Source organism: Eulemur rufifrons, chromosome 3, assembly GCF_041146395.1.
Source record: "Eulemur rufifrons isolate Redbay chromosome 3, OSU_ERuf_1, whole genome shotgun sequence".
Lineage (NCBI taxonomy): Eukaryota > Metazoa > Chordata > Mammalia > Primates > Lemuridae > Eulemur > Eulemur rufifrons.
Window position 1 is genome coordinate 44950059 of NC_090985.1, and position 27846 is coordinate 44977904.

The window sequence follows — 27846 nt, forward strand, 5'->3', positions numbered from 1 at the left end:
CCCCTCTCTCCGTGTGAAGACCTGAGCAGCGAGATTGAGTCTCATGCAAAATTAGTAACTGTATTAAACACCTCCCCCAAAAAACACTTCAACATCATTTCTTTCTTTGTTAATTTCACAACCATATATTAAGCACCTTATGTATACCTGACACTGCCCATTCATTTAGAAAGACACAGCACTGCCCTCAGAAAATTTAGGAGGAACAATGGATACATTAAAATAAAGTGTTCATTGTGGGTTTGGTGGTAAAAGTTTAAGATGTCACACTAGCACACAGGAAGGAGTCGTTAGCTATATCTGGGGGGAGAGAAGGCTTCATAAAGAACATGACATTTGATTGAGGTGGTTTTGAAAGGTGGAGGGGTTGGTGCTCACTAGTGTGAACTAGGATATATGAAGAAGGCATTCTAGGCAGAAGGAAATGAGCAAGACCACGAGCAACCCCATATATGAAGAGCTGGAAGGAGGCTGGGATGGCTAAAGCGTGGGGGACGGAACCTGAAAACTGTTCCATATAAAGACCACGTTTCCCCCTTTCCAGACCGGAGCTGTCATTTTGCATTGCAACCTCATGTAGCTTTTATGTACCTGAAGACGTGATTTCTACTGGAGGTAACAAAAGTCTTCAGCAAAGTGGTTCCAGCAGAGCCCGTCACTATACAAAGTGCAAAAGACAGACTAAGGCTCAGGTTTTACTTTAGCCACCTGCCTTGCACATACAACCTGAGTCAATGGGGACCTCTTGTCCCCACATAAACCCATCTCAACATGGTGACCCATTCAAAAGAAAATGCTAACTCCAAAAACATGGAAGAGCAATGAAGAATCACTGAATGCCATGGAAAGGTGCAAAGGGGACACTATGCCACAGCACACTCTGGCCACTCCTCTTCTCAGTGTCCCAGTCATTATGGCCACCACCAACCCAAACATCCTATGTTACTAAACCCGCAATTTGTCTCTGTGGCCTTTACTTCTGTCTGTATTCATGTCTCACAGGAGTATCTCACTGCTCTGATATAAGTTAATTTAAACTGATTTTCTTCCCTGCCCAGCAGGGACCTTCATTGTGCTGATTTAGCTTAAGGATAAACACAGAATCCTGCTGAGATGTGATGGGAAAGGCTCAGAATATTTACACTTTTTATATTCATCCCTGTCACTCCTGTATGTCACTGGAGTGGGACACACCCAAGTCTAAATTCAACTTTGGTCCCTAACTAGCTGTGTGACTTTGGGCTCATATCGCCTCTGGGCCTCAATTTCCTCGTGCATAAAATGGGAATGATTCTTCCTATCCTAAGAATAGTATTGGACAACCACAGATGAAAGAGCTTTGAAGTGTAATGGGCTCAGCTTATATTCATGGTTACAAGTGCTGTTACATGCTAAGATTAGACATGGCTGCTTTCTATGAGCTACCAGAGGCCCATGTAGAAAACATGGTTATTTAAAGAAACAGCAACTGTGATAAACCTAGTTATCAAGTCATGACTCAGGATCCAAAGTATAGTGATTAATTAAGGCTCATTCTCTATCATGATTATTCCCTTTTTAATTTTATAGGCTATTCTTAATTCTTTTCCAAGGTCTGATTTTGGTGAAAGTCTCAAGGATGGTGTACTGTGTCAGATTCCTAGAAATCAGTATTTTTTGGTTTGTTTTTCCAGGCTATACTGCTCCCTTGCAGGATGCCCTGGACAGAAGATTGTTACCCACGTTGGTTTTTATCCCCCATTTAATCATACTGTAGTGTTTTCTCTTAATGAAACTAAGAAGTGTTTGTTTCCGAGGTAGTATTAGTGAGTGAAAACAGTCATGATGCTTTAGTCAGTCAGTGCTCACCGGTCAGACCCTGCACCCTTGAGAGCCTAATTTTTGTTGTTGTTTTGCAAAATACGACGATGACAATAAAAATCCTAGCACTTTCATTTTCACTTACAGTTCTTTTCTATGAATATGTGTAAGTTTTATATTGTAGTATATCATGTTCATCATGCTGCTACCTAATCATAATTAGTATTATTTTAATGGCCATGTAATCATCCATCTTGCTAACGTACCATAATTTACTTAATCTAAATTTTCAACAAGAGGAGACTGGTTGTTTCCAATATTTCCTCTATTATAAATAACCTCCAGGTTACATATTTGTGCATGTAGCATCTTTCATGTTTTAAGATTATTTCCTTAGGATATACTCCTAGGAATGGGATCACTGTGTTAAGGAGTATGCGTTTTTAATCATTTTTAAATAAACTGACATTTTCCCAGTTTACAATGCCACCAGCAATATATTAGTATTCTACTTTCATTCCAACCTTATCATAAGTGTGTATTACTGATATTTAATACACTTACACATTACCTTTTTTTTCGTTTCCTCAAAAGTAGCAAGTTTTAATCAAATATTTGCTTACAAATTATGCATTTATTTGTGTTTTAAAAAGCCAGTTAGATTTGAAAACCTAGATAGATTTTTCTTCTTTTACATCAGGAACTCCTGCTGTGCTTCTCTTCCCATTGCCCAATAGTCTTGGTGTTAAGTAAAACTATTACTGAAGTTTTTCTGAGGAAAACATTCAATTGCACTCATGTAATTAATTCTTGAGGACCCATATATAAGAAACTGTAGGGAGTACCCAGGTAAAAATGACAGGACAATTAGAGAATTTAAATTAGAAAAATCAGGAAACTATACCTGTAGCAGCATTCCCCAAGGCCAAAAACAAGGTTGCAATTCAAGTAATTCAATCTCTGGTCAGATTTTAATGACTTTCACTATCTAGTTCTTAACCTGCTCAGCCAATCTGACTTTGCAAAAAGTAAAACTCAGGAGCTCCAACCATACTGCTTCCAATATTTCCTGCTAGGTTATATCTCAGGAAATCTTCCTGATAAATGAAACCCTCCCCTCCCCAGACCAGAAAAAAAAAAAAAAAATGCCTCATACCATCCCCAGTCTGATCTTGCATTAGATCAAGTAAACGCATGAACCCTCACAGTATATGAAATGGTTTCCCAAACCGCAGCCCAGTCACAGGGCTGGATGCCAGTTCCAGGATCTGGTTTTGCCCTCCCTTCAAGGCAGCTTTGCCTATTTCTGAGTTGAGTACCTCCCATGCCCTTCCAAATGGCAGAAAAATCATTCCATGAATACACGCCACCATAAATCTGTCCTGGAGTTGAGTAACCATTATTCTGGCTGGAGCATTCTTTTTGACCTAACGGTGTTACAGTTTGTTTGAATAAGGTAATTGCTACATACCAGTGTCTGAGAACATAAAGGAAAGAACTTAACCATATTTTCCCCTTTTTCTCCTTGCAGCCTCAGCCGAGGGTTCTCCATAAGCACGGTTAGCCTTCCAAGCTGCTGTCCTGCCAGTTGATATGAACATGGCCTGTTCCTCACAGAAAGACTAACTCATGGCACTGCCAGAAGATATCCTTGGAGCATTGACAGATTAACTGGATTAACTGGAAAAACACCCATTCGGTCAAGATTATGGGCTTTGGAAAAATCTTAGTTTGCTGTGGATTTTAAAATGAGGTGCATAACATACAGTGCCAACTTGTTCCAAGTGGTCATTGGCAGACCATTAGCTGGAAAATTGCTTCCAGTTGTCATCACTGTGCATAACACAAGTTCCCTTTGGGGAGCTGTCTGTGCCCTTCACTAGAAGTCCTGTTTTAGCATGGCAACTACTGGATTATTTTATTATGTGTGCAGATGGCATGATGTTTTAGAAAAAAAAAATTACAGCAGTTCTGCAATCTCAGTGGAAGTGTTCACAATATTATGCCCTGGTAGGAACGTAAACATGTCTCGATTATGTTAGTTATGTCTAAAGGTATTCTGTCCAACTCTTAAGCACTTTATATGAGAACACTATGCCAAGACACATTAGCACGTTCAGCACATGTGAGAAAACAAGTATTTTCTCTTTTCTTTTTTATATATCTTTTTTTTTTTTTTTCCTGGCTAAGACTGTCCAAGACAAAGTTCACTACTAGCATATCCCTAGTAGTTTGTGGTAGGTTGATGTAAATATGGCCACAATACTGTTAGACTTGACCTTTTGATACTTTACTGAACAACTGGATTAATTGTAGCACCAAAGGGAAGCAGAAAAAAGCCTGGTGATTGTCATATCTTAGCTCTTGGCTCCTTACACCTAGATACAACTTACCACATGCACATACAGATGCTCAAATATAGGAGGCTTCTATTTGGCTAATGTACATATTCTCTCATTGTGTGAAAGTTCTTTTCCAGAGGAAAGACAAAGGGAGTGGCCTTCTTTTAATCAAAGACCATAGTGGGTGAATGGTAAGGACAATAGAATGCAGTTTTCTTGTGTGGTCTGACTTGAACTTGAACACTTGGGAAAAATTGCTAGGTCAAGTTTAAATCACAATTCTCTGAAGAGAGAAAATATCAGGTGACCCCACTGTGTGCCTACAGAAGGAAAAGTGTCAAGTCCCACACTAGGTTCCTTCCTCAGTGTAGGACCTCCCTTTTAATCCTTTCTGGGATTACACCCACGACTAATTATTTTTTTACTGGGTCTTACAACAAAGCACAGTCCTTGGGAAACCTGTCAACTCAGTTATTTATTGCTTGTCTTTGAGCATTAGGGAAATGTTCATATTGACTGACCTTACCATAACGCTGTAGCATTTTTTTCCTGAAAATATACAGTTGGCAGAATCAAAAACTCAGCAAAGTATGTTCTGTGCGCCCACTGTCCCAGCCTGGGACTGAAAGGCATTGGAGGCTTTTCTTTAAAATACAGGTAACAACTTCTGGAACATTTCCAGCACAAGCCAGCTTGGCCTTTTAGGGTGTCTCCAGGTACAATACAAACTCATTGTGTGCCTCCTCTCGGGGTCTCAGGAAATGCACAGCCCATTGGAAAGCACCTCCGCCTGAGATTGGGAAACCTGGCAGGGAAAGGGAAAGATCCAAATGTGATTCGGGTGAGTCATAGCAGGATGACTCACCACAGCCTGTCAGGCTGTAGAGCCAGAGAAGGGGGCTTCCCAGACGGAACTCAGAGGAGGTTCCGTTACCACCAAGCTCCTGCCTTTCAACAGGTCAACAATGGGACCCCAGGCCCTCGGTAGACCATAATTTCCTACAGATCTAGAGTTAGGACGCCAAACCCTGGCTGCCAGCACCACCCTTGGATGTAACATTCCAATTTCCACTGCCTGTCTCGTGAGATTCAACTCCAGCAGCAGGGCTTCCTCCTCCTTCCTTTATTTAGCAAATGTGTGTTAAGCATCTCCCAGTAATACGCCAAGCGTTGTGCTGGGGCGACAACAGTGCACACAGCAGACTCTCCCCTGCCCTGGTGAAACCATCTCCTCTTCCCAAACATTATCACCCCACCATTTCCACAATGAAATTTTAATTCAGATGGGGAGTTCACCCTCTGCCAGAGTAATCCAGGAAAATCCTTGGGAGTGGGCAGCAGCAGAAGAGGTATCAAGCCACAGATTTATACCTTTCATGTACGGCCCATCCTTCCAGGGCTGAGCTGGTTAGAGCTTCCCAAAGTAGCTCGCAGTTGCCTTCCTTGATATCTACCCCGGCCCCTAGATTCCCATCCTTTATACAAGCACAACCATTCATCACTATGCTGAATTCTCTAAAGCTCTGATGCTATTAACTATTTCCTGGGGACACAGAACTGAGCCTAACGAAGTCTAAAGAACTACTGCCAGGTACTGAGATATTGTAGCTGGGATTAACTGATTTAGCCAGGGACATTCTGAGACTACTAACTCCCTTGGAAAACTGGACATGCTCCTAGGGTACGAGTGTTCACTAAATGATGGTGGTTCATTGTTACTTTGGCCTTTGCAAAATATTCTGAGCAATTAAATGAGTAGAGTCTCCTAGGTTAGTTTTGGTTTTTGGTTTTTCTTTGAGCCAAAGGAGTACTAGAAAATTATTGAAAGATGATGGGTGAGCTTGGAGATGAGAGAAAGCAAAATAGCAAAACAAAGACCACTAAAGAGCCCAGTTGAAGATGGCATCTCTAAAAGTGCCTTAATGCCTGGCACATCCCACATATTTGCATATGAACTGCTACTGTTTTCCAAACTGTCAACCTGTTTAAAATCATTTGGGGGGATAGTTTTAGAAACATGACGGCATAAAATCTGAGCAGTCACAGGAGCTAAACCAGCAAAATGGAGAAATGACTTTATTCACAGTTTTTGGCTTCTTTACTACACAGTGATCCTCTGATTTCCCATGGTTACTTCTGGCTGTGCTATATACCTTCCTCCCAAGATGTGTGTATGACATTTTACCTCCCAGAAATTCAGAAATGGCAGTGGTGAGTTTTGTTTAGTAGGAAGCAAGAGATGGGGAGATAAGAGATAAATATTTTGATGTCTGAGGACTGTCAACTGTTGATGCTTAACTTTTCCTTTTATTAAACCTGTGCTACACCTTTTATTAAAATGCTGACACCCACACTTATGCAGGAAAAGCACTCTTGGGAATGAACAGAAATGAATAATTATCAGACTCTCTATGGTGCCAAGGGGATTAGCTTGTTCTAGCTCCAGAACTGAATATGCAGAGCACTGGCGGTTCTGCAAGCTTGAAAAGCAAATCACTTCAGTCATCTGAGACATACCTAAGGGACAGAGATCCCATCAACCGTCTTTGTGGGTAGTGGCGTTCCTTCAAATCCCTGCTCAGGCTCTGTGAGGTGTATACCCACAGGTTTGACTTCTACCTCCAGAAACCAATCGAACGTGCCAGATTTCTCTCCAGAGTCACCTCTGAGTTGCTCAGACAGAGACCAACAGTCCTTAGTTCCGAGGAAATTCTGCCATTTTTAACATTCAGGGAGAAAAGGAATATCAACTGTATGTGAACATTTAAACTAAAGATAAAAACCACTAATGGCTTCCCCCTTGTTACTCACAAGTGTTTTGTCTGAAAATGTCATGTAATTGATTTTGGATAGGAACAAAAGTCTCAAGGAAGTAAAGTTTTCAAGACCCCATTAGCAATTTAGTTTCACAAAAACCTCCTCTTCTCAGTACATTGTAAAGAATGAAGTTGCCAAGGTTTTCCTCCACATTCTTTTAATTTTGTTACTTGACAACTAGTCTTTCCAACTGCCATAGACTCTTTTTAAAAAAACCTAATCTTTGAAAATGACATAAATTCCTTTATTACTTAAAGGCTGTTTTTATACACCTCTCCCACAGCCCCCTCCACTCCACTTTTTTTTGTTTTGTTTTGTGTGGGTTTTTTCTCCCCCATTTCTTTCTTTTAACACAGGGCTGTGGGTAGATTTCAAGTATTCTATAGAACTCAAACATAAAAACATAGTTATCACCTTTTTTCCCCCCAGTCCTAATAATTCCTTCTTAAGCTTGATCTTGGTGAAAGCTCCTTGCCCAAAGAGCAGCGGGGCATCGATCTTCATCCCAGGCGATGACTGGTCAGCACGGCTGATCAAAACCAAGCTGTGATCAGGAAGGAGGACAGGCCAGCAGATGTTTCTTCTCAGGGCACCACTGGGGACTCTTTCAAAGATAGGCAGGTTCTGCCCCTTAGTCTACTTAGATCCGTATCTAATCCTGAAGCCAGAGAATTCTCTTAACGAATTCTGGTTCATCAGTGCAGGTGATTCCTGGTACCACTGCATAGCTTCGAGGGAAGAGAGGGCCATGTTTTCTTCATTTTGTTCTGGGGACTTTTGGGGAGATAGGGAACATTCTTTTAAAGCCGTGGGAAGCTTGAGGGAAAGCTGGCCAAGTTCACAGGAAGGTTCCTCCCACACCTAGATGCTTCTCATTTGGGAAGATGGCTAAAGGTATGGTGTTAGTACCAGTGGCTTCTGCCCATCACCTTGGCTCTGCAAGGAAAATTCTGGGTGGCGGGGGGAAGCACCGTTTCTAAAAGCTGAAACTTTTTAGGGAACTCACCAGTGACAAATGTAAAGGGGAAGTGTCATCAGGCATGGGGCCAGCAGCCAAATGACTGAGAAATGACTTCTATGAAACAGCAGAAAATGGCTGTGAAAGACTTTGTAAAACTGAAGTTTGATTTGCCATGTAAGTCTATCTAAAAACCCTAAAGCACCCCAAACATTCTTACACTTCAGAGGCTTCTTCCCCCAATTAAATCAAGCACGAGAAGGCACCAACAGCATCCACCTAATTGTATGCAAAAATAACCACATGACTTGTGTTAAATTGCCGTTGGCTGGTTGACACATTATTAAGTGTTGTAGATATTTAGACATTTCTGATCATAGAAAATCCTTTTCATATTTTGGAGCCAATGGTTTGGGAGTTTTGTCAGTGGTTTGTTTTGTTGCTGTTTTTTTCCAAACCTCAGATATTACTAGGAGCCTAAGAAAGGCTCTTAAACCCAGGCCGTTTTGCCTCACGTGCATTAGAAACAGCCCTACGGACGAGAACCACAAGGCGGCTATTAAATTAATCCAAAGCTGGAGATACTAATACCTAAAATAATTAGAACACTGAAGACTCTGCTGGTTGCCTTCCACATTGTTTATAGCCTTTTAAAATCCAGTCATTTGGATCAAAGGAAATAAGCAGTTGTTTTCACGTGGTTTTACCACATTAGCACACACACAGCTACCAAATGTGGAATTCTAGCCTGGGTTGATATGAGACGAAACAGATATGTTTTATGTGGTTGCACTTAATCACCACCACCCCCTAAACTCTGAAAATACATTTGAGCACTTTACGCTAAAAAAGTTAAAAACAGGAGACTCTTATTAGATCATGATTTTGCTTGAGGTAGGGGAAATGATTTTGAAGATAACCTTGAAGAAATATTTGCTTGCCATTAAATACTTCAAGCACCCAGGGGTTGGGCCTGTCCCATTCACAAACTGATGGTGGTCTTCTCCCCTCTCAAGAGTTTAAGCCTGGCCTCTAAAATAGCACACACACCACGAAAACATTTAAGCTCTCTCTAGACTCCCCATCCAGGCATAATTCCAAAGCTATGATTTGGAGTTTGAGCATGGCTGTGGTCCTTGGTTCTATGATCCCTAAATCAATTCTAAGTCTTTATATGTATTTCCAGTATTTTTTTTCCCCCAACCACAATTAAGTGCATTTAGTCTGTTTGCATTGCCAGCTGCCTGCTGGCTCTGTGGCAGTTTTTGACAATTCCTCTGCCTAGATCCCACACAGAGCATTTGAGAGAAGACCAAGGATGCTTCCCCACATATCAGCCGCAAAGGTTTTGAAGTGCATGGCCTAGTTTTTTTCCACATCAAAAAGGCCTCTGGTTACAAGTGGAAACCTTAAAGAGAATGTGGCGTGGGGGAGGATGCTGGAACCTTTGTCTTTTTCATTTTTATTCAACTCCCACCTCAGATCACCAGGGAGGGAAGCCTGTTCCTTGGGTGTCAGCCCTCTTGTGGGGCAGGAGGAGTGCCACTTGCTTAAACTCACACCTAGGCGATTTTAAGACTCTGGGGACTCTGATGGTTTCTCCACCACTACCTTTCCTCGACCAGTAGCAAAATGCTGTCTTTACAAGGCCACGCTTGAGAAGACCATGGTTTGGCTGGCGCGAGAGGCTCAACATCGCAAGGAGCTGGATGACACCAAGCCCTTAATGTTGTGCTGTCTCTGTCCCGACTGGCTCAGAAGTAACTAGTCTGCGGAAAAGCCGAGCCGGCACGCATGCTTTGAAACCAATTCCACTGGAACTCTCATGTCACTAAATCACACTACTGTAGTTTCAGCAAATCTAATTATTTAATATCATTAAGCACTAAATTAAATAGCTTTGCACAAAATTTTAGAAAAGCTCAATATTGTAACAGAATTCCATATTAGTCATAAAAAGTACCCGAGAAGAGAAAATATTGATCTTTTGTGGTTTCTATACTTGAGTTATTCTTAGGACTTTATAGAGATTGGCACTGTTCTGATAAAAAGGAAGAAAATGTTTTGAATTCAAGAATGCTGGAATAGAAATCACCCAATCTCTCTCGACCTCTACTTGTCTGCTTAGGATGCTATCATCTGTCTCTCCTTAGCAGATGGGGTTTATTGGAGGCTAAAACGAGCTAAGGGAAAAAGCTGTCCTGTACCACCGATGTACTGTATGTGTAATTGCCATGGTGAGCTGGGTTATGGGCTTTATTCAACAGTCCCTTTCCCATATTTGAGGTTTTCTTCTCAAAGCTGTTATTACTGAGCCTCCATTGTAGGGTTTGGAGAGAAAGAATGATGAGGAAGTAACTATCAGTGTTTTACACACACACACACACACACACTTTTGCAATATGTGAGGACCAGTCTGCAGAGTCCACTACCAAAGTGTCCATATACCTCCATTTCTCCACCTCCCAAAGGCTTAGAGCACCGTGACCTACACCAAGGCAGAGAACCCTGGACTTGGCATTAATGCAGGCAAACACTGCCAGTCCCGGGTTGGAGAAGACCAATAACAGCATGAAGTTGACAAATTGAGGGTCCCAGGAAGCAGAAAGCCACACTGAACTTCCTTGATAAACTACTGCATATTTATGTTTGTTCTAGGAAATAAAGAGGAAGAAAAATCACACAATGTGAATTGAATATAAAACCAATGCTTGCTCTCTACAGTGCAAGGGAGAAAATCCGATGGGAAAAAACCTTATTCATGCTTTCACAAACACTAACAAACATGGCTAAACAGCACATTTCAAAACAGAAGCCTACATACATGGTAGACATTTTATAGCTTCCTTCAATGAGCATTAAACCAGCAGTCTGAATTCTGTCAGTCTCTCAAGAGTGGTTAATTAAATAAGCATTTCCCTTATTCATTTCCCCAAACTGTGGGTTTTTTCCTCTATGCACCCTAGAAAAACTCCTAACTCTAGACCTAGGAGGACACAATCGAGTTATGTGGTAAAACAAGAGTGCCTTTTCTGTTGGATGTTCAGTTTAGTTTCCTGGGTTCCCAGGGCCTAAGATGTTTAGAAACTTTTTCTCTAAACATAAGCATTATTGTGTACCACAATTTTGAACCACTGATTTCCATTCCTTAAGCAGCTATCAACTTGCCAATTCCCTCTGGGTCTCCTTTGTATTTTCTTATGTTTCTTTCTGTTTTGTGTTGTCCAAAAAAAAAAAAAAAAAAAAAAAAAAAAAAGGAGGGGGGGCATGACTCTTAAAATTGATAAAAATAAAACTGTACATATTTTTGCCCCCTTGTATCTGTGAGCATGATCTCTAACAGGCTTGAAAAATCTGCTTTATCATTTTGTATATTTGACTATTTTGTATTCAGCATTACTTGACTCCTTATGTGCATGGCAACATATTAAAATGTGGGATTTCTATTACCGTGTAAAAGTGTTTTGATTCTGATTTTCAACATATATCCTTGGAAAAAAAGTTACATTAAACTTTTCATTTCTATTTTCTTCAGCTCATCAGCTTTGCAGAAGAAAAAGAAAAGTTAACAGCATTTCACTTTCCCTGTGTTAGCTAATGATGCAATTCATGGTGGAAAATTGTCCTCAATTATGCTGTGTTTCCTGAGAAATAATATATGTGAAATGAATTGATGGACTCCCTCTGGCTCCCAGAACACAGAATTCCCCCAGCACCAAATCCCCCTAGCATAATTGCTATTACTGTTGAATGCTTTAGTGTTGAGCACAGCTGGACCAAAGACACAATTCTCTTCCTTCTCAGCCGTGGTAACACACTAGGAAGAGATGGGACAACAGATCTTGGCTTACCAATTTCCTCTCACTCCAGAGACTCTTAAGTGCCTATGATAGCATGATTGATGGCATTTCCACCACCTCCTGCCTCCATTGCTCACAGGTAGAGACCAGGTGTAAGCTGTCCGTGTATTATCAATAGAGATACCGACCTTCAGATAACAACTGCCCGAGAGATCCGGGACTAGAAACCAGTGCTCCCAGACAGATTGGGCATAGTCACCTCTCTAAGCACAGCAAACATCTGCACACCCTCCACTCTCACCCACAGATTTAAAAAGTGCCAAAAATTTTTCTCAAACTTAAATATCCCCTGAATAATATGATGCACCGAATCTCAACAACAGACTATTTTCCTGCTCTAAACCACCATTTTCACCCTTCTTTTGCTCAAGGAGACATCATAATGAGTACTTATAGACACTCTGACTTTACTGAATATGATGAATTGCCTCAACCAGTACAGGAGAAACACTTCTTCCCAGAAAGGAGAAAGCACTTATAAATCGCATGAAAAAAGGAGACACTCGTTGCCTTTTTTGTTACATGCTTACTGTAAATCTAGTGTTTTTGTTTATTTCTTTTCTGAAAAAGGTTTCCAAGAGCAAAAGTTGTGATGAGGTTTTAGGTTAGCTTACTGAATCAATGTATAAAACTTCTCAATCTTTCTATGTACCTTGTAACTCTAAAAGCACAATTTTCTCCCACTTTCTCTACATATAGATCTCAAACATGGAAAATGAAGCAACCTTTTTGTCAGTTAACCTCTTTAAAAGATGTGAAAACTAGAGCCCTCAAAACCCAGTGTTTTTGTCTTGGCCTTTCTTGGATCATTTCTGACCATTCCTTCTCATCTTTTCCTTATATTATTTTCTTCCTTTTCCTCCATTGGTCCTCTGTCTTTAACTTCTCCCTTTCTGTATGATCATCTGGAAACCATTCTTTGCCATACCTTCCTCCCCCTTTGTCTTATCTCCTTCTCTTTTTCTTTCCCATCTCAATTTCTCTGTCTTCCAACCCACTTACCCTTCTTTCTTTTGAGGGTACATCACTGACCTCATCTGTATTTGTGTCCCTCTCTCTTGGTGTATTACGGTTGCTCAACAAATGTTGAGTGAACTGAATCAAACTTGGTGTCAAGTTTTTCCAGCTTATTTTCCCCCTGCCTTCTAAGCCTGGCAATCCCTACTAACACTTCATTAAGAAATAACTCATAGGAACAAAGATGAACGCCAGATGTGTTTTCTGAGGTAGGTGAAGGCTTCAGGTAGCAGGTTCTCTCCAAACCAGAAGCAGGCAGATTCCTCCACATGCCATTTTGTCAATAGAAAGAAAAGTCTTCCCGCCATCTCAGTGTTTGGGGAACTCATGCTTGCCTTGGCAAACACGTAGCTATATTCGGATCAAGGACAGTGAGGTCTGTGAGAAGTTCAGCTGAGACAACCAAAATAATTTGTTGACCTAGGTTTATTCGGAATCCTAGGAAATCTTTTTGTGAAACCTGGTAAGTGTGCCCTGCAGTGCTAGGTATCATGTGCTAGAGAAATCCTAAGATTCATTCCAGTTTCCTGTTGATTTATTTTGCCAAGAGCTATCCCCTCCCTAGTTGAGGCGGTTTCCTATGATTATGACAAAGAATTCTTAATGCTTTTTCTCCTATATCTATTTTTAAGGCATATAGATGTGGGTATATCGTAAAATAGCTTTCCATTACCTTTCATAAATATTGTACAAATATTGAAAAATTAACTAAAAACAAGCTTTAATAAAGATAACCACCTTCTCCTGTTTTTGTATAGCACTTGGGAAATGTCAGGTGTGAGTGGAGAACAAGAATTGCATATAGTTATTTCACAAGTGAAGATGTTGCCTTTCTCCTGAGAAACGGAAAACTTTACAAATTTTATTTTTTTCCTCATACCTCTCTCCTTTTTCTAGTATAACCCAAATATTAGGTCCCCATGGCCCAGTCTTTGTAGGGAAGTCCAAAAGGGGGATAAAAATGCTATGAACGCATTGCTAGATTTTACTTTGTCCTTCATGAAATTTCCAAAGCAGAGTGTGTGGGTGTAGGTGTGGGTATGTATTACACAGAAAATGTCTAAAAATCCTTCTTCCCACCTATACTACTATTATACTCCATCCAAAGGCAGTTGCTTCCTTTTCCGTTTTTCTCTTTAAAAGAGGAGTTCTCCTAGATTTCAGCCCTTTTCCATGGAATTTTCCCATTTTCCCTTTTCCATCTCTGCCTTTCTATACCTATTGCCCTGATTCTGCCTCAAAAGCATGTAAAACCAAGCTAGAAACAATGGATTTTTTTTTTCCCTCTCCCCTTTTTTTTTTTTCCCCCTTTGAGACAGAGTCTCACTCTGTTGCCCGGGCTAGAGTGAGTGCTGTGGAGTCAGCCTAGCTCACAGCAACCTCAAGCTCCCGGGCTCAAGCAATCCTTCTGCCTCAGCCTCCTGGGTAGCCGGGACTACAAGCATGTGCCACCATGCCCGGCTAATTTTTTCTATATATTTTTAGTTGTCCAGCTAATTTCTTTCTATTTTTAGTAGAGACAGGGTCTCGCTCTTGCTCAGGCTGGTCTTGAACTACTGACCTCGAGCATTCCTCCCGCCTCAGCCTCCCATAGTGCTAGGAATACAAGCATGAGCCACCACGCCTGGCCGGATTTTCTTTAATAGGGGAGAAAAAAGGCTATGATAGTATTTTTCTTAATTTTATCTATTTTTCTTAATAATTTTTGCCCCAGAACCATAGAATCGACAAAAAAAAAAAAAAAAAAGAAAGTAAGAGAAGGTTAACGTGGTTGCCACTGGCTCAAATTCTGCCTCTAGAAAGCCAGCCTTATGGCACTTTAATTGTTTTCACGTATTAACAGACACAAGTGGATCTTGTGCCTTGTGTCCTATGTGCCAGCAACTGTGCATGGCATTAGGCTAGGTGTTAGTGATTCAGAGATGACATTTTTCCTGACCAAAAAGATCTTATATCCTAACAGAGAAATAAGGAATGGAACAAATAATTTCTTAAGTATCCCTTATTAAAATACAAATATCTCTGGAAGGATAATAACTTAAGCCCCATTCTTTCTCAGATGCTGGGATTGGGGAGAGATGCAGGAATGTTCCGTAGTCAAGTAAGCTCTGAAAACATGACGTAAGCACTTTACCCTTCTAGAGACCTGGGATGCACTTCAGCATATTAAAGGCTCTGAGGAGTCTTGCAGGAAATCATCATATGCATTTCTTCAGTGCAGCATTTTCAAAAGTCATTCAAGCATCAACTGTTTTCCCCCTGAAAATACCAATTATCAGCCCATAAAAATAAACATTTTTAGAAACGCTGTTCTAAAGCCAATCATAGCTTGATGGTAATGTTATCTCAATCAGGCGCATGTAATACACCTTGGGAAAGAAATAGTGTAAAAGATGGGTACTGGACCGGGAGATAGAGAGCTGGGGACCAAAAAGTGGGCTAAATACAAACTTTCTAATTTCTATTAATAAAAATAATTACAGAGTAGCTACTATATGTTCAACCCTGTGAGCCTATCATACCCTGGGCTCTGGCACCAGACTTGGCTGGGGGAAATAGTTGTGTAACCTCGGACAAGGCTCACATCTCTCTAGCTTTTAATTTTCTCTTCTGGAATATTAGAGGCTTGGAATAGATGGACTCCAATAGCCCTTTGTAGCATACATCTTTCAGCCCAATTGTAACTCTGTACAATCTTATCACCAAATTTGCTTTTAAAAATTAAGCATGCATTTAGAAAATCTAGAAGCTTCTAGTACACTGTAGTTCGCTTTTAAGACTAAGGAGTATTTTTTATTTTACATATTTTTGTCTCACAGGTGCTACAGAAGCAATTTTTCATGGAAAACAAGAACTGGGACCACAATTTGAGCAATCATAAAGCACATAGGCACATAGCCCCATAGTTGATAAATTCGTCAACACAAACAGGTGTTGATTTTTCCTAGGTAAGCCAAAATTTTTTTTTTTTTAATTATTCTTGGATAAAATGAAACCAGGGAAAAGGAGAGACTGGGAGAGTTTCAAACAAAGACAATTCTCCTTCGGTCAAGTTCACGTCCTCTCTTACCCTTGACAAGACAGATAAATCTGTGCCTTTGTTTTCCCTTTGTATTGTTTCTATATTATTCCAAAACCATTGAATGATGCTACTACATGAAAATGGAAGCCTTTTTAAAAGTTTTATTTTATTCTGAAGAACAAAATAAATGACGAGACTCAGTCTCGTATGTATGTGATATCGGTCTCTGAAATACAATTTAATTTACTCTAACAAAGACAATAGCTCCATGAACTGACTGCTCACTATGGCTCAAACATTCTTTATATTACTTCATTTAATCTTTATAATATTCTGTTAGATCTTATGCCCATTTCACAGGTAAAGAAATGAAGGTTTAAAGGGATTCAATTCTTAGGCCAGATCACACAGCTAACCCAGTTATTTCTGACTGGGAAACAAAAATCTCAACTATTAGAGGATAGACCCATTCATTTACTGAGCACCTACTACACACAGGCACTATGCCTACAATTAGTCTCTTGCATCAGCGGTCCTTGACCTCTTCAAGATCACAAAGTACTTTTGAAACACTGCTGAAAGATGTGGATGCTCTTTTCAAAAAAATGTACCTAACACGTAAATCTTGACGTACATTTTCAGTGGGTTTGAAGACTTTATGAACCCACCCAATTTTAAGAACTACTGCCTTAAGTAATGGCACAGAATCCAACCAGTGAAGAAGAGATGATAGAAGAAATGTAGCTGGCAATGACTTGGTCTTCCGCACACAGCAAAATTCCTCTCACAGGAAGAGGGGAGATAGTCATGATTTGTGCCACAAGTAATTGAGGGGCTCCCATCGGAGGCCCTGGGAATACAACAGGAAACTGTGCAGACAACATCCAGTCCTCATGGAAGGTGTTGTCCAGGTAAGTGAATAGGCATTAGATTTTTATCCCTCATTCTGCATTTTTGAGCTCTTTGATACTTCTAAGGGTGTCCAAAAGACCATCTAATTCAGTATTAGATGTTCATAATAAAGATATTGCTATTGTGAAATTTCTGTCCCAATGTGTGAAGTTGAGAACATAATGAGCACTTCTGTTCACAAAAATATTTTTCCTGTTGCCTTTGGTAAAAAGCAAATAGACCTGTTCTTCCAAATGCCGATTCCAACATCGTCCCCCAAAATTGGCATTAATGTATTCCCTTCAAATTAGGACTTTTGATTTCCTACGTATAATGAGAATATCAGCTATGCCTTTTTATGTCATTTCTCTTAAAATTTTCAACATCTCTTTTGTTCAATATGTTATTCAATGCAGTTCAGGTTGGAGTAAGATGGCTATTAGTAGGAAACTAAGTATATATCCTGTGTCCTCATAAGGTACAATTTCAAGCTCGTCAAGTCTTTTGTGTTTATATGAGTGCTTTTATTTATTCATAACCCATTTATTTCCACAAAGTATTTGAGGCAATTTATAAGAAAATATACCATAAAATAGAAAGCTATAAACTAAAATCAGGGCCAGAGAAAATGTAGAGCAATTAGAATATCAAGACAAGGATGTAGGTTGTAGCCTACACATTTTGGCCATCATTATTTAAGAGGAGCCATAAATTTTATGCCAACCTTGCAGGCCAAAGTTATATGATACAAGATTTACAATGTCCACAAAAATAAACATGGATGTATAGTGGAGAATATAAAAAGGCATGTGAATTTTTAATATAAAACAGAAGAAATTGTGCTCACTATGCTTAAGGTTATACCTCCCACCCCTGAGAGTATGAGTTCCGTCTTCTCCGACAAGGAGGGTGAAAAAGTTGGAGAGGCACCAGCTTGGGGGAAAGTCAAGGTTTTCCTTTCCACATAATTCCAAGAACAAAGCATCTTAATGTGCCTTTGGAGGCAGGACCCTGAGTGAAGCAGTGGACAATGTCCCTGTAGCATATGCAATAAAGGTCTTCAAATATGATGTCCCTCCAAGGCTGCAAAGGGCAAAGCAACTATATGCAATAAGGTAGCAAAAATTCTGTGGTGGCCAAAATAATGTGGTCTCAGTTTATGAGCTCATCAAATCTCAAGGTTACCTAAAGGATTACCTAAAGAATAAAGAATAAGCAAGATATGATGCTCATGACTAGAGCCCCCTAGCAACCAACCTCAGCTATGCTAGCAATCCTGTTTGGAGCATTTATAATCTGACAGGCACTTGAATGCATTGGTTCATTTGTTTATTACTTATTTGCTTGTTTTTGAGACAAGATTTCACTCTGTCACCCAGGCTAAAGTACAGTGGCAGGATCATAGCTCACTGCAACCTCGAATTCCTGGGCTCAAGCAATCCTCCCTCCTCGGCCCCCCCAAAGTGCTGGAATTACAGGTGTGAGCCACCATGCCCAGCCTTTCATTGTTTTATTTAATCCTTATTATAACTTTGAGGTAGGGGCATCGGTCAGTACTCTTTCAGTTGCAAACGACTAAGGTCCAACTCAAACTACCTTAAGCAGAGAGAAAGCGTTTACTAGATGATGTAATAGAAAAAACCCAGGACTAGATGGGACTTTGCCTCTGTCTCTTAGTATCCACAGGTGTTACTTTCTTCCATGAGTGGGGAAGATTACATGTCACAGCCCCAGGCTGACACAGAATGAGACCTCCTCTCACAACATCCAAGCCAGTCCTGAAAGTGGACTCTGGGCATTTTGGTGTACCCAGCCTTTAGCCCGGTCAGGGTATCTGAGAAGATGTTGGTTCTCTAATTGGCTGGCCTACCATGGGGAAACCACTTTCCCTCGACTGACAGCCCAAGAACCTCATGGAATTTGGAGCGGGGAACAATGCTCAGAAGGAATGGATACAAGGCAGACAAAAATATCAGATGGTCCTTGGCAACAGATATTATCTCCACTTTATAGGTGAGAAAATGGAGGTCAAAATAGCAAGTGGCAGCACCAAGATGTGATTGTAAATCCTGTATGAGTCATAGTTAGGTTATGCTACGATAACCAGAAATAAAGCTTGAATTTTGAGTGGCTCAGCTCACCAAAACTTTACTTCTTGCTTACCTTACACACTCAACTCAGGTTGGAGGGAAAGGGGTCCCTACTCCCCACAGTACTCAGGGACTCAGGCTGACAGTGGAGGTTCCAGCACCTGGAAGGCTTGGATTCCAGGCACACAAGCAGAGGAAAGGAGTGGCCTGAAACACTCCCAGGCCCAAGCGCAGCCCACTAGACAGAATGAGTCTCATGGCTCTAACTGCAAGATGGTTAGGAAGTGACCCTGGAGAGGTGCGGGAATATTTGTGAATATTACATGTCTCTGGCATTTAAATCTATGTAATTCAAAACCGTTGCCTCTTACCTATTGTACCTCAGTCACATATTCTTCAAATGCCACAGAAGCAATTGTGAGTAATCAATTTCTGGCCGGCCTCTCCCCCCTGGCAGCCACGAATGAGACAGGGACAGACATTCTAGTTCCTCAAGTGATCCCAGGAGAAAGGAGAATAGATTCAGAACACAGCAGGCTTACAAAGCTGGGTCATTTCGGCACCCTGCTTTCCCCCCCTCAGGGGCTGCAGAGAAGGGGACAGACACGGAGATTGATTGTCACTGCCCAGTCTCTAGAGCGCCGGGTCCAGCCAGGGGCAGCCTGCCAGACACTGGGCTGACCCTCCGAAGCAACTGTACTTTGAAGCTGGGTGTTGTTTTTAGTTCTTCACAGGGTTTGAATTCTCATCTTCAGTGACAACAGTGAGTTGTGATAGGAGACACCGCACTCTCTAAATGCTGCCTGATGGCCTTTACTGTTCCAGATATTTGAAGGTATGAGGAATAACCCAGAAAAATTCCATGCAGTTTTGATCCCAAACCTAGCTCCGTTTCTGCATGAACCAGACTGAACCATAAACACCCTTTTTTGCCTCTTCTGGCCTAAACCAAAACTGGACGTAACTGGTTGACATCAGGTATCCTGAAAAATTCATTCTTGAGAATCCCCTACTTTTACTTTTAGTATCTGTGTAGAAACCCCGGACACTCAGCAAGAATTCTGAGCGCTCCCCTACATCGCCTGGCCATGAGGCTGGCTGGGGTCTCTGGACTGAGCCAAAGTGATGGTGCCCCCCAGCCCCCTGCCAGGAGCAGCAGAGTGCATCTTTCCATCTTTTTTTTTTTTTTTTGGTTTGGTTTTTTATTATTTATTTCAAAATATTAAGGGGGTACAAATGTTTTTGTTACACGGATTCACCATACAATGCTGAAGTCAGAGCTCCCAGTGTGCCGCCACTAGCATGGCGTTCATTGTACCCGATAGGCGAGCTTTTATCCCTTACCCGCCTCCTGCTCTCCCCCATTCTCGGTTTCCGATGTCTCTTATGCCTCCCTGTGCCCGTGTGTGCCCATCATTTAGCTTCCACTTGGTAGCGAAAGCGAGAACATGTGGTGTGTGTTTTCAGTCCCTAGATACTTCACTTGGGGATAATGGCCTCCAGTTCCCTCCGAGTTGCTGTGACCATCCCTTCTCTTCTGAGCATCCAAGGCCATTTTGAAGGCCACACATGCCAGAAGGTGAGGCTACAAGGAGAAGATGACCCAACCACATCAGACTTTACATGAGCGAGAAATGGAATTTGTGTGTGAGCCGTTGAGATTTGAGGATTTGTCTGTCGTGCCAGTTAGCATTAATTACCCTGACTAATGCAACATGAGAGATGTGTGAAAAATCCTAATGTTTAAAAAGTCATGCAACAGGCTTTTATGCTTCTTATAAGCTACTTTGTTCCAAAAGAGCTCGAATAGTATGTAATTCCTAACAGCCCCTCACTTTTTCGGGTGGTCTCTTACTACATATTTCCATAAGTGTGTAAATGGTCTTTAGTTTTCTTTTTATCTTTCTCAACTGAACACAGAGTCGCTTGGCTTAAAATAAGATTTACCACTTCCAACCGATTAATAACTTCAATTTGGATCTTAGCTACATTAAAAACTTACGGGGCTTACACTTCTTAACCCTCATCTCAGAACATTTATTGTTTTATTTTCCATTTGTTTTTATAAGATAGTTAGATTAAAAAGACATAAGAAAATACTGTCTTCATAGAATTGCCCAAGCACACTCAGATGGCCAGGACTGAGCTGCCGAGTGGCGGGCTGGGCTTCGGGTTTTCAGGTTTGTGAGTTTCTGTTCAGCATAGGCACAGTGGGTGGGAGGTTTTGAGCAGAGTGCACAGCAGTATGGTCGCACCTGTTGGGGGCAGTTAAACCTGTGTGAGCACCTGCCACCTGGGCTCCTGAAAGGGCCTTCCCACGCCCGCTCTCACCCAGCTCAGTTTGTTCTCCACGTAGCAGAGAGAATGCTCTTTTTAAAACGTTAATCAGATCATGTCGCGTCCCAGTTTTTAATTCTCCAAGGGCTTCCCCTTTAGACCTAGTATAAAGCTCAACTCCCCACCTGCTCCCGAAGGCCCTGCATCTCTGCCACCAACTGCCTCCCCAGCATCACCTCTGACCGACGCTCTCTCTCTTGCTCACACCCAATTTTGTAACTTCTCAAACACACCCATTCATTCCCACCCCCTCAGGACCTTGCTTTTTCTCTGTGCCTAGAAGACTCATACATCATATTATCACATAACTTTTTTCTCAACTTTCTGGTATTTTCTCAAATGCCACATCTGTAGAGAAACTTTTTTTTCCAATCACCCAAATAACCTCTCTCCCATATAAACAATGAGAACAGTTATGAAGGACATTTAAGGGACAAGTGAGGAAAATTTGAATTTCACTCCATATTAAATAATGTTATTGCATACTATTAAATTTTTGAGGCCAGGCACCATAGCTAGTGCCTGTAATCCCAGCACTTTGGGAAGCTGAGGCAGGAGGGGTTGCTTGAGGCCAGGAGTTTGAGACCAACCTGGACAACATAGCAAGACCCCTGTCTCCACAAAAAATAAAATAAAATTTTTAAAGTCATAATGACATTGTTGTTACACAGGTAAAATCCTGTTCTTGGGAAATATTTGCTGGACTATTTAGAGATTAAATTTCATGATGTCTATAACTTATTCAAAATGGCCCAACAATAAAAACTCACACGTGTATATAAATGTGTACATAAAGACATGTACACGTAGAGAGAAGAAAGCAAATGTGGAATTATGTTAACTGGTGAATTTAGGTGATGAGAAAATGGGTGTTCAGTAGGTACTATTATTTCAACTTTTCTTTAGATTTGAAATTATTTAAAATATAAAGGAAAAAAAAGACAAAACAGTTTCCACCTCCACTGTCTACCCTTTTATCTTCGTTTTCTGCAGCACACCTAAAATTCTGTGAAATTATGTATTAATATTTATTTCATTGATTATTTTGATCTTCTTCCTAAAGCTCCTGGGAGTGGAATCTTATCAGTCTAGTAAACCACATTATCCCAAGCACCTAGACCTGAGTAGCATTCAGTGAATAGTTGTTGAGTGAATGAATTAATAGCCCACCCAGATGCCCTTGACCCCTGCTATGTCCCTGCCTTTAGGAATGAGTCAGGGAAAGGTGCCTTGAACATCTGAACATCTCCTGCCCTCCAACAACCAAAGCGCCCTTAAAACAACCAACATATCAGCACATCTGACCTGGGTGTCCACCTCGGCCCTGTGACTCTACAGGCACAGGGAGCCTTCAGTCTCACCAGGGCCATTAGATAGGTCCACATACAACAAAGATGACTGTGAGAGCCCTTTGCATTGTTACAAAAGCACTTTGGCAAATAATGCCCCACTGAACCCTCAGACCAATCCCACAAGGCAGGTAAAACTATTGACAGAGGTGGAGCCAAAGCCCAGAAAGGGCTCGTAGGACTTTCCCAAAGTCTAGTAGCTTTCACAGGCAGAGCAAAGATTTGAATCCCACTTTTCTGACTTAGGATAATTGGCCCTTTTCGCTGTATATCAAGCTGTCTAAAAATATTACTTAAAATTACTAACAGGCAGCATTTTTAATTCCCAAATGAATTACAGATATTTATCTATACATAGCGGTCAAGAGCACATCCAAAAATAGCCTATCACATAAAAGAAAACAGATTACTTATCGAAAAGGCAGAGCCTTGTAATGTACGATGACAACTGCTTACTTTGTCAGTAAGATGGAGGTTCCAGGGACACTGGTTTGGAGCTAAGCCTCTGGGTCCTTTAAAGGCAAGTGCTTCTGTTCCTTAATCCACCAGCTTACCCTTCTGCTCTCCCCCTCCATACAGACAGTCAGCCCATTAAGTAAGCTGGCCTTGGATCTCTAACATGACGGTCTGACAACACCTAACATCTCGTAAGCTACACAGAACCCAGGCTGGATCAATACTTGGATAGAGGACAAAGAACTGAAATGAAATTTCAAGCACCACAAGGAATAGTGTTGTTCACTCAGGAGGTTGTGCTCTTAACTGTGAGTTGATACCATACCACACCTGCCCAGCGGGAAAGGGGCACTGGTTGAAAGGCATCTTTGCTTTCCAGGCCAGGCACAGTGGCTCACTCCTGTAATCCTAGCACCCTGGGAGGCTGAGGCTGAGGCAAGAGGATATCTTGAGCTCAGGGAGTTTGAAACTAGCCTGAGCAAGAGTGAGACTCCGTCTCTACAAAAAATAGAAAAATTGGTCAAGCGTTGTGGGGCACACATGTAGTCCTACCTACTGAGGAGGCTGAGGCAGGAGAATCACTCGAGCCCAGGAGCCTGAGGTTGCAGTGAACTATGGTGACGCCACTGCACTCTACCCAGTGTGACAGAGCGAGAATCTGCCTCAAAAAACGAACAAAAAAAAGTATCTTTCCTGTGTCATGTAAGGGACAGAAAGCCTGATCCTAAGAGCTGACACATTAAATAAAATAAGCCAATCATAGAAGGACAAGTTGTATGATCCCTCTTACATGAGGTGTCTAAAACAGTCCAACTCCTAGAAGCAGAGAGTAGAATGGTGGTTCCCAGGAGCTGGAGGAAGGGAGAAATGGGAGTTGTTCCCTGGGTATAAAGTACCAGTTACGCAAGGTGACTAAGTTCTACTATGTACAACATAGTGCCTATGGTTAACAGAACTATATTATACACTGAAAAATTTTGGAAAGTAGTTCTCAAATTAAATGTTCTTACCAGAAAAAATGGGGTGGGAGCAGGAGGAGACTTGGAGGTGATGGATATGTTTAATACCTTGTTCAGACTCATCAAATTGTGTACATTAAATATACACAGGTTTTTTTGATATGTCAATTACACCTCAAATAAAGCTGTTTTTAAAAATCCAATAATACCTTCCAGTTAGGGTAGAATGCCTCTTGGCCAAGGTTCAACTCAGGTAATTACATTCCCATCCAAATTTACAATGGTCTCCAATTTGCTCAAACAGGCATGCAGACTTTGACTGCTGTAAAATATAGGGTTAGGCTGAACCAACGCAATGATTAAATATGTATTTTACATTTTAAAGACCTGTACTGAAAAAACTGACTAAAGTCTAACATTCAAGACCTGTTTTAGGTTTTCTTTTTTTTAAGCAGTTTTGAGATTTACAATACATTCAATTCATCTATTTTAAATGCACAATTCAATGTTTTTTAATATATTCATAGGGTTGTGTAACCATCACCACAATCTAATTATAGAACATTTCCATAACCCAAAAAAGAAATTCCGCACCCATTAGCAATCGCTCCCCATTCCCCTCCAACCCTCTTCTTCCTCTAGTCCCTGGCAGCCGCTGATCTACTTTCTATCTCTATAGATCTGCCTATCCTACACATTTCATATAAATGAAATTATACAACACATGCTGTTTTGTGATTGACCTTTTTCACTTAGCATAATTTTTTTCAAGGTCCATCCATGTTGTGTGATGTATCAGTACTTCGTTCCTTTTTATTGCCAAATAATATTTCATTTTATGCATATACAATATTTTATCCATTCATCAGTGGATGGATATTTGGGTTGTTTCCTCTTCTGACTACATTATGAATAATGCTGCTATAAATACTCATCTACAAATTTTGGGGTGGGCACGTGTTTTTTGGGGGGTATATACTAAGGAATATAATTGCTGGGTCACGTGGTAACTATATGTTTAGCTGTTTGAAGACCTTCCAGACTGTTTTCCAGAGTGGCTAAACCATTTGACATTCCCACCAGCATTGTGTGAGAGTTTCAATTTCTCCATATCCTCACCAATGCTTATTTTGCAACTTTTTCATGACATCCATCCCAATGGTTATGAGATGGTATTTCAATGTGGTTTTGATTTGCATTTCCAAAATGACTAATATTGGGCATTTTTTCATGAACTTATTGGGCATTTGTATATCTTCTTTGGATAAGTGTCTATTCATAGCCTTTGATCAATTTTAAATTTAGTTATTTGTCTTTATTCGTTTTAAGAGTTCTTTATATATTTTGGATATAAGTCCCTTATCAGATGTATGATTTGTAAATATTTTCTCATTCTGTCTGTTGTCTTTTCACTTTTTTGATGGTATAATTTGCAGCACAAAAGTTTTTGATTTTGGTGTAGTCCAGTTTATCTATTTTTTCTCTTTTGTCACTTGTGTTTTTGTTGTTCTGTTCAAGAAACCATTGCCTAGCCCAAGGTCACAAAGATTTACACTTATGTTTTTTTCTGAAGACTTACTATTTTAGCTTTTACATCTAGGTCTAAGATCCATGGAGTTAATTTTTGTGCGTGGTTTGAGCTGGGAGTCCAACTTTGTTGTTTTGCATGTGGGTATTGAGTTGTCCCAGCATCATTAGTTGAAAAGTCTACTTTCCCCCTATTGAGTTGTCTGGGCACCCTTGTCAATATTGATTAATCAGAGATGTAAGAGTTGGGTTTATTTTTACATTGGCATGCGCCTTACATACTACTCTAAAAGTTACAATACATTGAATTGATCTGTTTTATTGGTTGGGAAATGTGTTCCTAGAAATTTGCAAAGGATTATTGCAAAGTAAACATACACCAGAGACCATGACATTTTAAAGATGAATTCAAGCCCCCTCCATGTTTTATAAGGGGTATTTGTTTCCAAATCAAAGTATTAAACTAATATATCTCAAGTAATTATAAAGATAGTAATAGCTAACATGTACTGAGCCTGGATCTGTGTATGGATAGCAGTTCATCTTCATAGGAACTCTATGAGTTCAGTGTACAGTTGTTTTCTCAGATGAGGAAACAGGCTTAGAGAGATTAACTTGCTAGTGAGTCACTTGTACATTTCCAAGTTTAAAATGAACCGATCATCTTCTATATAATGGATATAACTTATAGATATTGCCTAATAGTGAATATAAAAAAGTCTAAACGTTCCCATAGGGTCTGAGATCATGGCCCAATGCAGCCCACCACAACCCGAAATCCCGAAATTTCCTTGAGGACTCCAAAGAAATTAAGGCTCCAAATAAATTAATCTTTAAATTCACACAAGAGTTTCTATTCCCATAATGTATGTTTATTTAAAATACTTATTTTTTATGAAAACACTTAACCGGCGGGGGAGAAACAGCTTTTCTCAGTCTGAGAAAAATTACCCCCAAAGAAGAGGGCCCAGGTAGCTTTGCTGACTCCTAGAGTTAACACATTAGAAATATGAAATTCCTTTGTTGTTCTTCTAAACTTTTATTTTTCAATGACAATTAAAGTGTTTCAGAAACCGTACATATTTATTGCCTCTTCTAAAGATCTCTAGAATTATCCTTAGGTCTCCCTAAAAGAATCCTTGAGGCCACAGGACTTTTGCTCCTAATGTTGGTGCAGCTGCCTGATGGTCTCCAAGCATGTCAATAAAAGATTTCTTTTAAGCAAATCTTGTTTTCATCCTGACTTACGTTAACAAGTGAAGATATGTTCCCACAGGAACAAAGAAATGTAGCCCCAACATGCAATTTTGAAACAATTGCATCTGCAGGAAAGTTTTTCAAAATCACGTATTTAAAAAGAAAGTCTATCATTTTTGGTAAAACAATAATGGAACCAAACTAACTCCAGAGGAGAACAAATAGTGTGCTAAAACTTAAAATACTCTGTCAGGATCTGCAGTTCCTTGTGGAGTAGCTTCCATGAAAGGAAATTTGTCTACCAGATTTCCTGGACTTTATAATCAGTCTGGCTAGTTTTAAAAGAAAAAAAAAAGTAGTAAAATGTTAAACATCTTTAAATGCATTAATTAAAAGTGATCTCTTAGGTAGTCCATGGTTAGGGCCATTGATGTGTTTGATTAATATCCTTTGTATTTTCTTTATAATGAACATGGATTTATTCTTTCACATGTGCATCTTCAAACCCCTAGAGTTTTTTCCTCTAGGACTTACTTTCCACAACTGATATACAATTGTAATTTTCTGACATCACAGTTGGAAGAGCAAACAAAAGACCTACCAGTCAGTTGATTTTGAAATTTCATGATTTCTGAAAATCTTTCCTAATCTTAGCAATTAAGTTAGGGCAGCAAAAAAGACAACTTGTCAAATCATGACTCTGCCCTGTCTGGAATGTGCCTGGTGAGGCAAACCAAAGAGCTATTTGCAAGAAGACTGAAAGTATTTTGGAAAGACCATAACGAGGGGTGGGGAACATGCGGCCTTGGGGCCACATGTGGCCTACTGGACTTGAGTACGGCCTTTTGACTGAACCCAAACTTCAGTTTGGATTCAGTTGAGGAGCCACACTTGGGGATCTGGAGGGATAATTTAGCCAATCATATGTTTATTGCAGCACAATTCACAATTGCAAAGATTGGAATCAACCTAAGTGCCCATCAACCAAAGAGTAGATTAAGACAATGTGGTGTGTATATATATATGTATGTATATATATATATATATATATATATATACACACACACACCATGGAACACTACTCAGCCATAAAAAAGATGAAATAATGTCCTTCACAGCAACTTGGATGGAAGTGGAAGCCATTATCCTAAGTGAAGTAATGCAGGAATAGAAAAACAAACACCCCGTGTTCTTACCTATATATGGGAGCTAAGCTATGGGTAC

At 40.4% G+C, this 27846-nt stretch overlaps 1 protein-coding gene across 1 annotated transcript in view; it reads left to right on the forward strand.

Annotated features, from left to right (window-relative positions):
• The window catches only part of SAMD12 (sterile alpha motif domain containing 12), a 368686-nt gene extending 365293 nt beyond the window's left edge, over positions 1-3393 (forward strand). The window contains exon 5 of the mRNA XM_069466055.1: positions 3332-3393. Coding sequence (XP_069322156.1) covers positions 3332-3354 — 23 coding nt within the window. The 3' untranslated portion in view covers positions 3355-3393. The remainder of the gene's footprint in view (positions 1-3331) is intronic.
• Positions 3394-27846: the final 24453 nt, after the last annotated feature.